General features: G+C 41.6%; 1 protein-coding gene across 9 annotated transcripts in view; it reads left to right on the top strand.

The window, feature by feature from the left end:
- The window catches only part of si:ch211-285f17.1 (sickle tail protein homolog), a 115,955-nt gene that overhangs the window by 14,338 nt on the left and 83,639 nt on the right, over positions 1-17,978 (top strand). For 3 of the 9 annotated variants that reach the window (XM_039616948.1, XM_039616950.1, XM_039616946.1), the window contains exon 1: positions 11,191-11,343. The exons of 1 other annotated variant lie outside the window; for it this stretch is intronic. In XM_039616948.1, coding sequence (XP_039472882.1) covers positions 11,271-11,343 — 73 coding nt within the window. In that variant the 5' untranslated portion in view covers positions 11,191-11,270. Of the gene's footprint in view, positions 1-11,183; positions 11,344-17,978 lie in introns of those variants that run through there. 5 more of the 9 variants (XM_039616949.1, XM_039616947.1, XM_039616945.1 and 2 more) reach the window with 5 other exon arrangements.

The raw sequence follows: 17,978 nt of genomic DNA, 5'->3' as shown, positions 1-17,978 counted from the left end.
ATTTATCTGCATTTTCATTAAATATAGAAAAGCAAATCCACACTCTGAACATTCTCCTTTTTCAGCCTTGAATGGAAAGCACAGCACTGCCAAACATCACTGGATGACACTGAAAACTTTGTCACTAGACATTTGAAAACATCAGATATGTCTGAATGAATTAAGGTTACATAAACACTGATAGCAGCACCACTATAAAATTAGTTCTTGGCGCCCATCCCTTTCACAGACACATTGTTGCGGTATAAAAAACCATATTTGAAATAACTTATCAACATGATCTACACAGCATAGTTTCTGCACTAAAATATGCCCAAAGAACACCCTCAGTTATTCCCCATGTGGCTACTTCTTGTAACCCCCTATTCCAAACCATTTTTAGCTCTTTAGACTACGTGTTGCTGTTGTCTCCAGTTTTAATTTGGCATACCTCAGCCTTTGTCATAGCTTTGTTACTTTGTTGGTTATGTGATGCTCAAAATTATTATTGGCTTTTGTTACAGTGCTTTGTACCACGCTTATCTGCTGTCTGTTGTGTCTGTATTGAAAATGTGCATATGAGGATGGATGACTCATGACTGTACACCAAATCTACCTACGAGTACAAATAAAGTAACCTGAACCTAGTTCAACTCGAGAGCCAGATTTATCTCTGGGTTGCCGTGTCTTTGCTGGATATGACTTTCAGATACTGTTCATCACTTTTTTTTAGGCCTTTTGCTTCCTTTGTTTCTCATTTACTTCAACTTTATTTTCAAGGACACACTGCACAGAATGCTGAGACACTCAACATTGCTAATTCTCTTTGGGAATCACTTTTTTAGTGAAAAAAATGTATTTTCTGTTTCATGAACTGTGCTATTTTTATGATTTTGCATACATTGAATTTAAAAAATGGGAACTAATTATGTATTTTTGTGACAGGCTAAAAGACACAGTTTAAAATAGGTTCTTTGCTAAGTTGTCTGTTATGTGTGGACACAACAGTGACACATGCTCTGAGTTAGGTGCCTTTTTATGCTTGAATTATTCACAGGTAAGTGTAAGGCGGCCTACCAAACAACCAAACATACATCGGAAAAAGCTCAGGTACAAGGTTGGGACTTAAAACAAGTGAAAAAGCAACCGGTGTCCAAAGAAAACCTCTAAAAGACCTTCAGAAAGCCTGAAGAACTATTGCTTATAACCACACATAAAAAACGAAGGTTGGCTCGAGATTTTTTCTCAGTTCTGTAAGTCACATCTCATGCAAGCACTTTGCAGGATCTATGGTTTTATGCACTGGAGGAGGCCCAAGATGTTCAATGAGGAATGGAAGAAATTTAATGCCACTGAAGCTCCGTAGAGCTCCTTGCATGGCTGGCTAGCTTAATCTTTCTTGCCTTTTCCCATATAGGTATAAAGATTTTGAGATTAAAGCAAGCTTTGAAATTAATTACAGATTTTAATAGACGCTGTTAAGTGGTGACAAATAATTTATTACTGATGAGGTCACGCTGTAAACAATCCTATAATGTTTTATGCATTCCTGACTCTCTTTACCACTGTAAAACTCCCATAGTGTGTTCCACATAGTCTGATTTACAACTTGTGATATAATTTAAATGACTGATATATTTGTGATGTGGTGCGGAGTGGTTTTTACCAGTGAAAGTGTGCAAAATTATGGGCTGGTAATCGCTCATTTGAAAGCTGTCAGCTCGATTTTGAGACCGAAGCCATGAAAACCTCTAATGAAAATCTACTTTCTTGGCAAGCATGTTTACACACAGACATGCACACATGCAGGATATAGACACAGACACACACACAGATTATTCCCAATCCCCCTGAGAGCGCTTAGACAAATGGCATTTTCACATGTTAAAGGTCACAAATGAAATAGCTGTTGTGAGCATAAATTTGGACACACTGCAGCTGCGACAGTGGAGAGGAAGTCATCGATATAAAACACTGGTTACTTCAGGTTGAAAAACCTCCTGAATAATTGCTGCAGGATTTATGGTTGGCCACATTAAGACTCATATTGTTCTGCCAGCAGATTCTTGGCAGCATATGTCAGCTAGGATGAAGCCTTTCTTACCTTTAAATCATAATATCCTCACCATTGTCTGGAAAATATATATTTTTTGTTCTTTGCACCATAGAATTATATTCACGTAAGCTCACTGGTGAATAAAACAGGAGAAAACAAATAAAATATATCAATAAGGATACACAAAGTGGAACCACCTATTGGCTCAACCCCAGATTTGCTGACTTGAACCAAGAACACGACACACATCATGTAAGTTTATATTTCCATAAAGTTAAAGCTTGAATTCTGTGCGGTATTTTGTTACTCATGAGTAAATTTATGGTCTGTATTTGAACGTGTGCTCGATCCCTCTTTCTTTAAAAGAGCCAAAAGCAGAAAGAAACCAAGGTTGCAGCTGTCCCAGCACGCCATCGTTCGTCCTCCATAATATATGATTCCCTAAAAGGCTCCTTTAGCTCCTTCTAGCTGTTTACACGCCGCTAAAAACAAGATCTAACAGGCCCTTACGGCTTGCATTCGTGTGCTCCTACTTGGGTGTTTTCATGTGTATATGTTTTTATATTCACATCTAATTAAGCTGCGCTAATGACGAGCAGCTTGGAGATAAAATTGCAGATTTTTCAGATATCTCATCTTGGAGTTATTTGCTTTTGAATATCTTATATTTTTCCAGCTTGTAACAGAAGAAGAGCCGATGGAAGTGTTTTTCCTGGGTATCCTTTGCTTTGGAGCGTTTTCCTTTGACTGCTCAATCTAAAAGAGCTCAGAGCTGATGTTGGAAACCTCATCTGCCTATTTCCTTCACAGAGGTACTATTGTTTTCACAACATAATACATTTTTTGTGGTTTCCTATCACATCTGTCTGGTAGCTTTCCGCCTTGACCAGAGACAACTATAGGAATCTATGCCATAAGAATCTGGTACTTTTTGCTGGATTGTTTGTATGCAAGTCCTTATTTCACTCCCATGAGCTCTATGGTATCATTTGTTATGAATGTGCTCTGTCTTTGTTGTAAGACAGATGCTGCTCTTTCAGGATTTGGTAACAACACCTCTCTGCCTCTTTTCTTTTCGTTCTATTGCTTCCTCCTTTCTGTGTCTCGGTCTGCAGCCAGTGATTGAACTAAAAATCAATAAGCCATAAAGAGAGCAGAGAAGCCTCTTATTTACATCAGTCTGAATGGAGAGGTAGTTTGTCTGTCCTCATATCCTCTTTATAGACTTCAGGCAGAAGCATTCAGTTTTCCTCCAATAACACACTCGACAGGCTGTCCAGATAAGAAGCTAAGCTCTGATAAAATGCTGAGGCGTAAAGGATAGGACGAGGCTGTGAGTTTAACGCTTAGCCGCTGCCTCTGGGGTAAAAGGGTGAAAATATATGTTTGGACATTTCCAAACTGTGTGTAAGGGGGCGGTTAGCATGTGACTGCTCACATGTCCATGCCCGTCGAGGGTGGAGAGCCGGAGTGACTCATGAGGCCACAGGGGGGCCCCAAAGACAGGACTTGAGGAGGTAGACTTCACAGTGACGCAGAATCAGCATTCTTACTGAAAGCTGTGTTATTGACTCTTCATTCAGCACATTCTCTTTAGAGCGTTTTAGACAATGATCCTTCCTCTGATACAAAATGACAAGATCGCACCAAAATGAGATGGTATGACCATAGAGTTTGCTTTCTGTCGGGGTCATTTTAAAGGTAGATGGTAGAGTCCATACAACAGATCTGTCAGCTCGCATCAGGCATTGCTTAAGTCACATTATAATTACATGGAACTGCAGTTGTTTGATGATCTTGTAAACTCTCTGAACGTGCTCCAACGTGCTCTGAAATAATTTGATATGAGAAGATAAATTCATCATTTCCTTTTGAAGAAACTCCCGTTCTGTGCTTAGTGGCTCCAATGAGAAGTTTGAAGTTTTCTATCATGTTTCTGTATATTCCAGATGTCCACACCTGGTACCACACCTGAAAAGTCTTGAAACTTTAAAAAACACAATGTGTTTCGAAGGGTTAGTGATCAGACACTTGAAGCATAGCGCAACCAGATGAAAATCATAAATTGAAAAACTTGTAAATTTGCCAAAGAAACAAAGACCACTGAGTATTCAAGGCTGTCGAGCAGTGGTGTTGTGTGTCAAATCCACCAAGAGTCTAGAAATCTTATAAAACAAAAACACCACTGGGAATATGTCACAGTCTAGCTGTACTTCTTGAACAAAAACGTATCATGTAATTTGTTTGGCAGGACAACTGTGCTCCTAGTTCTAAATCATATACACTCGCTGGCCACTTCATTAGGTACACCTGTTCAACCGCTTGTTAACGCAAACATGCAATCAGCCAGTCACATGGCAGCAACTCAGTGCATTCAGGCATGTAGACATGACTGCTGAAGTTTGAACTGAGCATCAGAATAAGGAAAAATGGTAATTTAAGTGAATTTGAGTGCCGCGCCATTGCTGGTGCCAGACAGGCTGGTCTGAGTAGTTCAGAAACTGCCGATCTACTGGGATTTCCAGAGATTAGTCTCAAAAAGAGAAAATATCCAGTGATCAGTGAGTGTGCTGCTTTGAGCTGATAGGAAGGAAATAGCAATTGAAATAACCACTTATTACAGCCAAGGTATGCAGAAGAGCATCTCTGAACACACAACTAAAGCTACAGTTCACAAAATCTGCAACAGAACATTAAAAAAAAAAAGACCATTGTCTTGATTTCTGCTGAACGATTCAGATGGTAGGGTCAGAATTTAACGTAAGCACGATGAAAGCATGGATCTCTCCACAGCCTGATCCTCCTACGGATTCAAAAATATGTGCCAAAAGGCAGTTCTGAAGGCTTTAGGGGCAACTAATGAAGTGCCTATGAGTATATATCAGCTCATCACTCATGATATACCAACATAACATATCCTACTTATTATCTGTGGCCTTACTGAAAGCTGCTGTATCGTCCTTTAAGTTTCAGTCTGATCAGAAAAGAGTTGCGAGTGGACTGTAGCCATCTTTAAAACATCAAGCCGTGCTCTGATGTTTAATTAGTGCACAGATGAGTCAACAATAATGTAGACTCACCTCCGTCAATTTTGTTTGTTTAAGCAACAGCTGATGATAATGCTGTAGACAGCGGCTCTCCTGACCGGGCAGTCGTCTCTGCTGTCTGTCGAGTGAGTGACAGCCCCTGCTGCTGTGATCAGTCCTGCATTTAATGTCTTGATGCAGCAGATAATGTGACATGCTAGGTGACTTTCCCCAGGGAGCAGCAGAGCGTTGGGACTAATTGGTTCTGACTGTCAGTGAGTCTCATCGTCTTGTAGACTTCTTTTGTTGCCTTTTCTTTACCCCGGGAGCTGGAACCAGTCCAACAGCTAAATCTAAAGAGGAGAGTAAAGGATTTTGTGTTGGAAAGAAAAGGCATAGTTTGTTGTTGATGCTGTTGACCAATTAAAAACAGAGTATGAAGTCTAGACAGACTCAAATGTTCATTTTATGAGTATGTAAAGTACGGAGAACAAAAATGTGGTGGTTTGCTTGGCTGAGGAGCTGTTATTCTGAAGAACATTTACATTTTACTGTAGCTTCCTTGAGAGTTTGACTCGGTGATGTGGGTTGCCTGGTTAAATCAACTAAACCTGTTCTACACGACAGAGCAGTTTCCAATGAGCTGTATGTTTAAAAATTATTCAACAGTATTTCTGTGGCGGCGTGTAATGCGTCATGGACGATGACTGAAAAGCCAGGAGAAAGAGAGAGAGCGTCGCAACCTAGTTCGAAAATCTGCATTTTTGCACATAGACACTGTAGCACTAGTTGCCTCCCTGCTCGCTGTTGTGTCTGTGTGTGCCTGTGCGTTTCTGTCGAGCTTGTAGTTTGCCTTCAGTAACTGATTCAGCTGCTGATATTGAGTGAATGTTACAGTCAGTAATGATTCACGATATGGTTGGGAGGGAGCTCTGAGATGGAATGTAGGAAAAGAAACAACCAACCCCCCGAGGGCTTGGAAAACATACTCAACCTTAATCCTCAGCAGAGAGGTACACAACTTACCCTCTCCCACCCCCATTCCCTCCTAAATCCCACAACTCTCAGGTCCACCTCCTTGTCCTTTGTAAGTTACAGATACTGAAATTTTTGTTTTGGTTTGTTTTTTTTACATTAACAGACAGTCAAGTCTGTCTGCAGATACTTTGCAGTGATCCACAGCTTTGATTAGCTCTCATCAACCACAGCAGACAGCTGTTTCCAGGAAATCAGCTCTGATAAACCCACCTGCTCAACGCGAAACAGCTCCCAGACAAAGTTGGTGAACATACTGGAGCTTTTTGCTGATAAAGAAACAGGCAATTTCCAAAATAGAGTGCTGTGCAAGTCGTGAGCCACAACTTATTTCTTCGTATTTGTTGTAAAAATGAGAAATAGGTGAAAACTATTTATTGAAATGTGCAAACATACACAGAAATACAAGGCAAAAACAGAGTTTGTACAATTCTAATGAGCTTGAAAGTCAATATTTGGTGTGACTTTATTTTTCAACGCAGCCTGAACTTTTTTTGGCAAGCTTTTGTGTCATTTTTATAGTTAGTCTTCAGGAATGGTTCTTCAGGCATCATGAAGGACATTCAAAGCTCTTCTTTGGATGCTGGCTGGCTTTTGTCCTCTTCTCCCCAAGATGATCTCACACTGCTACACACTGCTCCACACTCTGGGGAGGCCAATCCATGACTGATATTGTTCCATTGCATGTTTTTCTACCCAGGTATCCTTTTTAGTGCACTGACAGCCTGTTTGGCATCATTGTTAATGAATGAAGCTGCTGTCAGATGCTTTCCAGACAGGACTGCATGGCTAAAAATCTAACAGTACATTTTCTGCATTCATAATTTCACAGATTTTGACAAGCTCCAAACCATGAAAGAGCCTCCACCCTGTGTTAGACATGGCGGTCACTCTTCACCTCTGTATATATCAATAATGATTCAAACCAAAATGTTAAATTTGGATTTCCCGTGGTTAGGAATGGCTTCTTGACAGCCACCCTTCCACTGGGCCCATTTCTGATAATGCTTCAGTGAACACTAGGTCATTTGAAGGGCCTGGATTTTTCCTGTTTCTTAAGGATATGATTTTCAGACACTGTTCAACTGCTGCAGATGGTTTTTTTGTTTGTTTTTTTAGACGTGCGCCTTCTTTTTTTGTCCTTCACCTGTTCAGTTTCCTTAGAATTTTTAAGGACACACAGCGCATCATGTTGAGGCATGCCAAGTAGCTCTTGGGGAATCACCTTGTTGCTGCAAAAATACATTTTTTGTCTGTCAAACTGTTTTACTTTTGCAATTTTTTGACTATTCGACAAAAAAGAAATTGGAAAAAATATGTTTCTGCAACAGGCTGCAAGAAAGTCTGGCTCATTTGAAGCAAAATATAAAGAAATAAGGGACGCCTCAAGATTCTTGCATAGTAAATAAGCACTTTCTACTAGCAAGTTCATCATAAGCCACGTTGCTGATGTTCACAGTTTGTTTTTGTCATTATTCAATTTTAAAGGCATTTTACTAAAGAAAAATGTGCTTTGAAAGTGATGATAGGGATAAGAAAATAGAGCTGCGGCTGAGTAGAATAAAAATAATTGGATGAAAGTCACAGGAAACCACCTGACCTATTATGACAAAAATGTTCGTGATAGCAGCTTTAAACGATCTCTGTCAGACGTTTCTCAGGTCTGACAGCAAGCGTTCTGCTGATTATCAAAAACTGTGCATGTGCTGGAAAATATACAGGAAGCTTAGGCTACAGCTCAGTTAATGGGGAGTGAGTTTTTAACCTCTGCCCCCAGGTCTAATAATAACTGTCAGATTCTGAAGGCAGTTAATTAGAGAAATACCACAAAGGCACTCAGACAACCCTGCTGAGTCTTCTAACGTTCTTAAGTATGCCGAACAGCCCCTCCTACCCACACATATAAGCCATAAGCACCACAGCAGTGCTGGAGTTTTCTAGGATTTTGCTCCTATAACCACCCATGCCACAGTGCCACAACTCAAACATATCAGTCCTCCAACTGCTGCCTACTCCCTGCTTATATTTGAAACATTGACGGTTTTTGCTGTCAACACGTCAAATAATCCTCTTTCACAAATAGTGTTTTGTGAAGGTAGAATACTTGTGGGTGATTGTTTTGCTCCTCTAGTTTGAAACGCACATCAATGCCATGTCTGGATATTGCTATTTTATGATGTATCACATTGCAGGCTCAATTGGGAAACTCAAATTACGTTCCCATGCCTAAATACTATGTTTTTAAAAGCCTTTGAACCAAGTTCCCGGCGTTTGTCTGCCGTACAGTCAGAACTGGCTTCAAGCCTGGGAGGCATCCAGCCCACAAAGAGGGCTTTCATTTACTCCCAGCATACAGATGCACAAATAGCTTCAACTATAGTATGAGAGAGTTACCATCCAGTCACAGAGTAAAACCTATATGAAGTTGGTTTTATCACGGTCACTTTTTTGTAGTTTTTAGGATTGACGTAATCCTTGGCGCTACGATTTCGTAAACATGGGAGAACTCTGCCAAACGGGTGACACAGAAATATAATCTGACACAATTCTGATGTTTAATCTTATGGTAATGTCTCTAGCTTCTTCACTTTTTCTCCCTTTCTAAAATCCATCAAACATACGGCAGTTCCCATGAGGTTCTTAGCCCTCAGATTTTTGTCAGTGAACGGTTCATTGGGAAAGTATGTAGGTCAATCTGCTTTGCTCTTTATCTAAAGCAATACAGATATGTGGCCATATAATTATTGTTTCATATCTATATGATCAGTAATGTTTCCCATCATGATGAGAGGGCTTAGTAGTGAAAATGGCAATCCGCTGGAGGGAGGAGCTTGAATCTTCTGTACAGAGAGTGCATGTGTGTGTGTTTTACCTCTAAATTGCTATGTAAACTTCTATTGCGCTATTTAATCATGCCATCCGGTTTAACAGTTCCAAGCATAGCAGCGGATATCACATCTGGCTTTTCTGTATTGGGACTTTTCAGTGTTTTTTTCCTATCTGAGTGGTGCAGAACCAAAAGGAGAAATCGTCACTGAGCTCGTAGCCCAGTCCATGTGGATTGTTGCTCTTTTATAATGTGTTGCCTGGCCACAGTTGATCCTTTCGCTCACTGTAATCCATTTTCTAGTGCTTAGTCAGTACGCACGCAATCACATCCCTGTGCAATATATCACATGTCCATTTTGCATCCTTGTTAATATTACACAAGTGCCACAGCCTCAGAGCTAAAAAAAAAAAAAAGGTGACCTGCTGGTAGAGTTAATGAGCCTGTCAGCATCAGCAAACTGTATATATTTATATATATATATATGTATAGAGAGAGAGAGAGAGAGATGTATATACATATATAAATTTTTTACACCATATAAACAGATAAAAATAAATACAAGTGTTTTGCTTTTAAGATTGAAAGCTGCTTCTTTATGCTCTTTCTCTGCTCTCCTTACCAACATTGATTCATACTTTTATGTGCTTGTCTGGCAGTGATCACTGTGTGCTGTAGAAGAAATTTCATGGGTCAGCTGATTGTTTCAAGCACATTGTCAGAAAAAAAGAAAAAGAAATGTGTTTGCTTTATGTGAGAAAAGAGAGTATTTTGGGGGATTCGGAGAGAGAGAAGAGCTTGATGTTCCTGTCTTTTTCTCTCCCAGCCAACTTCTTTTCTTTTTTTTTCCCCTTGTCACAGCCGATGTCGTCGGTGCGGCAGTTCAGAATAGCTTCACTGTGTGTGTTTTGCACACACACACGCTGTAACATTCCACTTCTTAGGGCTCTGTAATTCTCTTTAAATTCCACCACTGAGTGTGTTGTGTTGTGCATGTGTGCGTGTGTGTGCATTCCTGCCTCTGGAAGCCGAACATCTCATCACGTTGGGAAGGCTACAGGCTGACTGGATGTTAATAACTAGAGACCGTCAGAGCAAAAAGATGAACAAAGAGAGGGAAAAGGAAAAATAGGACGAGGTGAAGTGGTGATTCTACCAGAGCGTGGCTCTGAGCGGTTGGCTGATGACGTGAAGTGCTGCACACACATCTGGAACAGCTTGAGCAGCTGCACCTGAAGAGCAGGGCTCCTCCACAAAGCCTCTGCCGGCACTTTTTCTGTATCCCCGGTGCTCTTTTTCCTCCCCCGTTTTCTCTCGCAGTCTCTAAATCTTTCTCTCTCACTCTCTCTGTTTACCGCCTGCCGGAGCGCTGGGATGGTTACCCGCTGTGCATCAGCAAAGAAGAGCGAGTGAACCGAAGCAAAAGGGAAGAGGAGAGACGAGGCGCAAGAGGACAGTGACATGGGGGAGAAGTATTTACCGTGAAGTAGAAGAGAAGAAGTTGACAACCATATTATGAGCGTAAGTGAAGAAGAGAGGGGGCACGAGAAAAAGAGAGAGGGCGATGGAGAACGAGAGAGTGTGACAGACGCGAAAAGAGAGGCAGAGAGGGGATTAAGAAGCCGGAATGCGCTGACACTGGAGACCTGACTTTCTGTTTGCATTTGGCACAGCACATCCTGTCACTCCACAGGTTTATCCACACATACACCCATTTACCAACACGTACACACACTTGCACACACGTCTACCGTTTGCTTTGGATGATGATCTCAGGAGGCCACGCCAGGAGAAGGCAACACCTTCCAAGGAGCTATTAACCTCCAACCACACAGCTCCCCACCCCCTTACCATCATTTTTGCCTCCCACCCAGCTTCCCAAAAGTGCCCTCCTCCTGCCCTCCCTCCGTCTGGCCCTGTCAGCCTACCTGCACTACCACACAACACGTTGGAGCTAAAGAGTAACAGAGTCACACTCACTGAGACCTGAGAAACTTCTGGATTGCTCATGGGACATAGCTGCAGTACCATCGGCTGAGAGGGACTGAGGAGCTTTACTGATCCACTAACCTGCAGGATGTCTAAAGCCTCCAGGCTTTCCCGGCCACCTCCGGCAGGGGGTGGATCCAAGCTGCCTTCCCCAAGGAAGGAATACCCCAGTGCGGCCGCTGTGGCAGGTCGAACCCGGGTCCTGAGCGTGGGCGAGAAGCTGATGAGAGCAGGTAGTGATGCCATCCTGAGCAGACAAAAGTCTTTAACAGCAGCTGTGGCACGGGACAAAGCAGAGAGTGAGACCCAGTCTGAGATTCAGGCCCCTAGCCAGAATCCAGGTGAGAAGGGCCAAAATATGGAGGGGGTCCCTCCCAAAAGCAGGATCAGCCCACCTAAAGTGTCAAGTCACCAGCAAGGCTCTATGCACAGTAAGTAATAAACAAACCACACACCGCAGTAATGTTTTACGTGTGAAAATATGATCCGTTCGCAGTAGAAACTAGAAATTACAAATTGATTTCAGCTTGCAAATAGTGCAGTCATTTCTACTGTCACGGTCCAAGTTCTGTTGTCTGCATCCTTATAGACTGTTTAACACTTTTGGTTTATGACTTTTATCTGCTGTCTCTTCCCTGTCTCGTGACAACAGATGGGTACAAGCATTTGCTCTTCGTAGGCCTTGAAATAAGACTGAAAAAAATGATATATTTTCATTGACGATGCCATGTCCCCACAGCCAATAAGCAGATCAAACAGGAATCAGAGCATGCACTTTGAAACGTATGTCCATGAGTTTTAAGGATTTTTGAATGCCAGACTCCTCCCAATGAGAGCAGGATTAAAAACAGCCGGAGTTTTTGCTGGACACCATGTTGCATTAGTGGTGTTCAATGTTTCTTCTCTTGTGCCTTGTGTATCCTTAACCCTGCTGTGCTGATGTATTAGTCTCACCGAAACAAATGGGAAAGGTTTGTCTTTGGACACTGAGTAATGATCTGTCTGAGCACAGTCTTGATGGAGCTGGGAGAAACAACTGTTTATGGGATCTTTTTTCACTATCGCACTGTGTTGTTCAACTCTGTTGGGTGCACATTTTTCTTTGAAAAAAATGAGGCAAGAAGGTTAAGGAAAGTATCGTTCCCTTTTGGCCTTCTCACTAGGTTCACAGCTCTGCAGGGCAGCGGCTTTCAAGTCTCATCAGGACACGGTCACCTCACACTCTCAAAGGCAACTTGACCAAGATTGCACGAGGGTGAAATTTGTGTCCTCTGTGCATACAAGCTGTTACTATCTTTAACTGGGGTTTTTTTCTTATCTTTTAAAATGCGAACTGACAATCACTCTTGAATCACTCTCGACTGCTCAGCCTGTAGTCAGAGGCAGCAATTGAGGAGTGTGAGGGGGTTTTAAGTGTGGGGGGTGACGTCGATGTAGGCAACAGGGGTGAGTCAAGTAAAAGAGTGACAGAAGGAGGTCAGGAATGTAAGCAGGGCATGCTGGGAAATCAACAGGTCTGGAGCTGTTTCTGTGTGTGAATCCCTCCCTGCGGTAAAGACAGGTTATAAGGGGGGCAGTTTGTACTGGAAACCAGATGCTCTTTGTGGTGTTATAGAAATAAATGGCCTTTCTACACAGTGGGTTCCTTTTTTAAGTGTTAAGGTCAGTTTCTACTCAGTTCATTTGCTTCCAATACAAGTAACTAAGCTACTTTAAAAAAAGAGAGACAGGAGAAGGAAATTAGACCTAAAATCTAAACTGAGCACACCATACACCTTCAGCTGAAGGACGTAGAAAGCATCTACTTTTTAAAGTATTTCTTCTTTTATCTTCTTGCGCAGTTCTGCTTTTTTCCCATCTCACTCATTATTTTTCTTTTGCTCACTGTCTTGTGTTTCTTTGTCTCAACAACACCCTCTTCACTTTTGTTTCTCCACGAGTTTTTCTCCTCTTCATTCCTTTTTCTCCTGTCTAGCTTTGACAGCATTTGAATCGGTTATTGAAAGATGCCACCATCACCACCCACCCACCCACACACACACACACGTATAAACTCACAAAAGACCATGAAAAAGAATAGATTAACTGTGTGTACTCTCTATATTTCACCCATGTCCCACTGTGCATTTTCAAAAAGCTTTTTTTTTGAAGGCTGAGAGAAGTCTACATTTCTGGACAGTAACTTTGAAGTTCTACACTGAAAAGCCAGTGCATCAGCACTTCAGTCTCTCTAGAAACTGGCTGTACAGTGGAGTGATTCCTCTACCCTTTGATACATCAAGCTTTATTTTTACAGGACATGGAACTGCTGTTCACTACATAGAGTCATATGCTGCCCAAGAATCGATTTTAAGTAGGCCAGCACTATTAAATACCCTTTCATTGCAATCTAATGGGCAGCTCCTCGTGTTCCCTAGTCATTCATAGTCTCTATACAAGCCAGGCTGGTTAATGTGGGGGGTTCTGACTGCGGCAGGTCTCGATCTCCCAAGTTAATTGCAGTTATAGGGCATGACAGTAGCTAAAGCACAGACCCAGAGGGTCAAACAGAAGTGATGCACATAGTGCTGGCAAACAGTAAGTTCGTATGACAGGTGACATTTCCGCCGTGTGAAAGCTTCAGAGCTGACTGCTGCTCACCAAAGGGCCCAATTTCATCCTTAAAGTGGCAGCTTCCACCAAAAAGCAAAATCCGTTTGACATTTTCTGTCCAGGGAGGGTGTAATACAAGTGTCAAGCACACATTAAAGTCCAACTTTCCCTTGATGGTGCAAAACACTGCAGCAAACCACTATCAAACATTTTGTCAAACACTTTTTTTCTTTAGGTGTCTCTCATCTTATATGTGCATTTATAGATTGGATTTACTTCTTAGCGAGTATGCCAAGTTCAGAAAAAAGGAAGCTGACACCCAGGCTTTAAACCTGAATGTGATTGTGAAACCTCCGTCTTTTGAGAAAGCTTTGAAAAAGATTTAGAACCTGGCTGTTAGGATTTGCAGCAACAAGAGCATTAGTGAGGTCTGGCTCTGATGTTGGATGATAAGGCTTAGCTCGCAAAAAATGCTTCTCAAGGATGTAGGGTGGGGTGGAGGCCAGGGGTCTGTTTAGTTCAGTCGAGTCTTCTGCCATTCAAAACTAGAAAAGAATAATCAGATCAGGATCAATTAGACCAAGCTGTACTTTGGAGGTGATCTTGAGTTACAGTAAACAACGGTCACTGTGGTGAACAATCCATCCAGTTTTCTTCCATTTATTCGGTGTGAGCTGGGTCCTATCCCAGATGTTATAGGGTGAAAGGGGGGTGACACCCTGGGCAAATCACCAGTCTATCTCAGGGCTAACATGTAGACACAACCAACCATTCACGCTCACATTCACACTTACAACCAATTCAGAGTTATTGGTTAACCTAACGTGCAGGTCTTTGGATTGTTGGAAGAAGCCATGGAAGATGGAGAGAGCTCACACAGTTCTAAATTCTAAAACATGAAAAATAGCATAAAAAGTGAGAATTCAACAAGATAACTCCCACTATAACATCAGTTGCACACCAGTCGCTATTATCAACCATTATTATTTACTGAGTGCACCAAACCAAGTAAGACTATATTACCCTAACAGATGGATGTAATTAATGAAGGTATATTTTTATATTCCAACTTTTCAGTGTAGTCCATTCATCTTCATGCTTTTATTTTCTGGAATTAAAGAGTTAACCATAAACATCAACCCAAACTATTGTGCAAAGCTAGCTCGGAAGTTGATAAAACTTCATGGAAAGGTTAAAGTCTGGAAAGACTTCGGCTGATAATGACTTAACCTTTCCCTGACTCACATCAGTCGTTGCTATCTTCAAACCTCGCAGATGCTTTTCTGTCTTTTTTCTGTTGAAAGTAACTTGAAAGTTTTGCTGCTTGTGAATAAGCATTTAAATCCTCTGATCCTTTGACCGATCGGGCAAGGATTTGTTCTCAAGATGCATTTGAGATAAAAGTCACTGCTCAGATTCTGGATGACCTCACCGTCTGGTGATTGAGAAAATGTGTCAATAAAAGGTCGTAAATTATGTCTACATTTGCTTTGCTAGTCCAGACATGGGCAGTACTCGGGTTTTGTTGAGTTTTTCTGTCTCACGTGGTTTTGAAATGTTTTACCACATCAGTATGTGAAGAGTTGCTTCAGCTTGTTTTCAAGTGTCAGAGGTTATTAAGACTGCTTCCTGTTGACAACAGTGTTAGTAGCATATGGACGTGAATCACTGGGTTACATGTTTCTGCATGTAATTCTGCTCACCCTTCAGTATATTTCACAGTTTTGCACAATCATTTGTTGTTAATAATCTTGAGTAATAGGGACAGTTTGTATCTATGACTGGCTGTCTCACTTCCTTGTAGGAGAAACTGTTTTGTGTGATGGGAATGTGTTTCTGAATTGGGATGCGATCATCCATTTCTTTGAAACTGAAGCCAAAAGTGGGGATTACAGTAATTGCAGTCTCTCGTGACTCTTAAAGCCACCAGTTGTCCCAGACTTTTTCGTCTTTGACAACCATCAGACTCGCAAGAGTTATTAAGAATACAAAATGCTCCCACCACCACAACAACTGGCCCAGTAAAACAGAAATGTCATTTGAATTCAGGAATCGGTTTAAGTGACTTTTTATATAAAAGTTTTCATTCTTGAGGATCTGTGATCTGCTTTTTATTCTGCCAAAAGGGGTTTGAGTTCCATTTACCTTTTTCACCATCAACATTTTCGTGATTTACTTGACAAATTGATGTCAGTAAGCAGGGGGTTGATTTTAAGCAACCCCACTTCCCACCCCCAGCACTCCCACCTTGAATCAAGCAATCACAATTTTTCATTGCTGGGATTTATATGATGAGTTGCTGTTCGCATTCATTTGCATACGACTGAGGAAAATATGTTTAATCTTTTACGCCGTATGAAAAAGAAATGCACCACGCTATCTCAGTAGTATTCGAGAAAAGACCACACAGTGAGAGCAGTAGCAGCATACCAGCAGAAAATTAAAATACTGACCATAAAAGTCAACATAATTTAAAGGAGGCAGCATTTTTTGCTAAGGTTAGAGCTTTTGTGCCTCTATTGACTGAAGTCAATTAGCAGAGGCTAAAGTTTTGAAAGAACTTTTCCTCCAAATGCCGCAAGGGAGGAAGCGACAAAGCCTTGGTGTTTTCTCAGCTGTGGGAGACGGCTTAGCTTTGTCATTGGCTTGTCAATAAGTACCTAGTGACTGAAGAGGAGTCCAGTGAGTCAGTCTGGGAGTAGGTGAGTTAATGGTGTGTTCGTGGACCCGGGGTCTGTGTTCAGAAAAAGAAATGTGACTCATCCGTCAAGAAAAAAAAGCAGACAATAATTGGGCCACTGAGCAAGAACAAAGAGCTTTGGTTATGTGTTAACTCATGAGTGTGTACTGTTGAGTCTGGTGTGTGTTTTTCTTTTGGGGGTTTAGCTCGGGGCAGCGATGCTTCTTCCTGATTCCGGAGGCTGTGTGGTGTGGTTCTCATAGAGAGACAGCAGAGAGGATTGGGTTTTACTGCATGTCAGATTAAGGATAAAACAAAAGCCTTAATCTCTTTCGTGCCGGCCCTGACTTCAAGTTCCAGCATTTTCACTTGTTGATGTCAAACTGGTTATCAGCCCTACATGTCTTTTGCATATTTACTTTCCTCTGTGGCCTGTCATTTGGCTTGATTACACAGACAGTTTCTTCAAAGCTAATACTGGAAATGGGGCATGAAATTCCTTCAAAGTAGACATCTCACTATTAGATTTTTTTCAGTTTAATGCAATGCTTGTGTGTTCTTGCCCAAAGCGTAAATGTGGTTAATTCACTCAGCTAAAGGGATGTAAGCGGATGCAAGGGCTCCCTCAGGGTTTTCTATCAAAGAGTTGACAGAGAAATCAATATGTCTCCACCTCCCCCTCTTACAGCTTTTTGCCCCTCAGGCAAATGTGTATGTGCGCATAAGTGTGTCTGTGTGGTTTTCAGCATGTCTGGGTGAGCATGAGTGAGTGTGCACAAAAATCGCTGTATGCCAAAACTGCAAAATGCTCTCATACTTTCGTCTCTGTAGCTCCTGCTGTGTTTATTTCATTGATGGTTCAGGGAAACTGGATTTTCATAAATATGTTTCATTAATCATTCGAGTTATTTAAATAAATGTTACGTCCATGTGCTGTACAGAGAAGAAGCAAAGCTGTTTTTGAATTGTGTTCAAGGTTAGTTTGAAAGAAACTGTTCAATATTTTTTGGAAATATCTTTATTACCTTTCTTACTGGGACTGTTGTTGTGTCCATTCTCATGTCCATGTGGTGTTGAAGAACAGTGAGAATAAAGACGTAAAGGCAACAATTAAGGGTTAAACATGGTTCTTTGGTTCTAAGTAGGGCGTACGGACAGCTCTGCAGATCATCGTCTACATGCTGTAGGTATTTTCTGCCACCAGGGGGCAGGTTCATAAACAACCAGTCTGTGGGCTACTTTTACTTTAGCTGCTGTTGGTGTTTCATCCAGCTGCAGAGAAGAGCAAACTTGTACTGAAAGAGTTGAAACAAGTGTTAAAACAGTGAAAACTGTCTCCCGGAGCCACGACTGGCTTCAGCAGATGCCTGACCTTCACTGAGCCTGGTTTTGCTGGAGATTTCTTCCTGTTAAAAGTTTTTTCTTCCCACTGTCGCCAAATGCTTGCATGTAGGGGGTCGCCTGATTGTTGTTTTTCTTTGTATTATTGTACGGTCACGCGTTTCCCTTTGTGGCCACATCCGCGATCACTCCTTTCCCTGTTCCGGCTCACTTTTAAACCAGTAAGCGCTCGACTAATGCACAGCGTCATCTACGCTGTTGGTCTTTTGAAGGACTGCTCACAAGTATGTTTGCAAATAGATTGCATAAGGCTCTTTGTAAGTGCTTCATAGGCAAATGCATACACAAACAGACACAACCATTGCACCATAAATCTGCCATGAGCACTAATCTTGTGTACTGAAAAATTACTCAACATGCAAGTGCTGGAAACTGCAGTGTCCCAAACAGCCA

This window comes from Oreochromis aureus, linkage group 9, assembly GCF_013358895.1.
Source record: "Oreochromis aureus strain Israel breed Guangdong linkage group 9, ZZ_aureus, whole genome shotgun sequence".
NCBI classification, from domain to species: Eukaryota; Metazoa; Chordata; class Actinopteri; order Cichliformes; family Cichlidae; genus Oreochromis; species Oreochromis aureus.
Note: the sequence above shows the minus strand (reverse complement) of the source record. Positions and strands in the feature narration are given on the sequence as shown.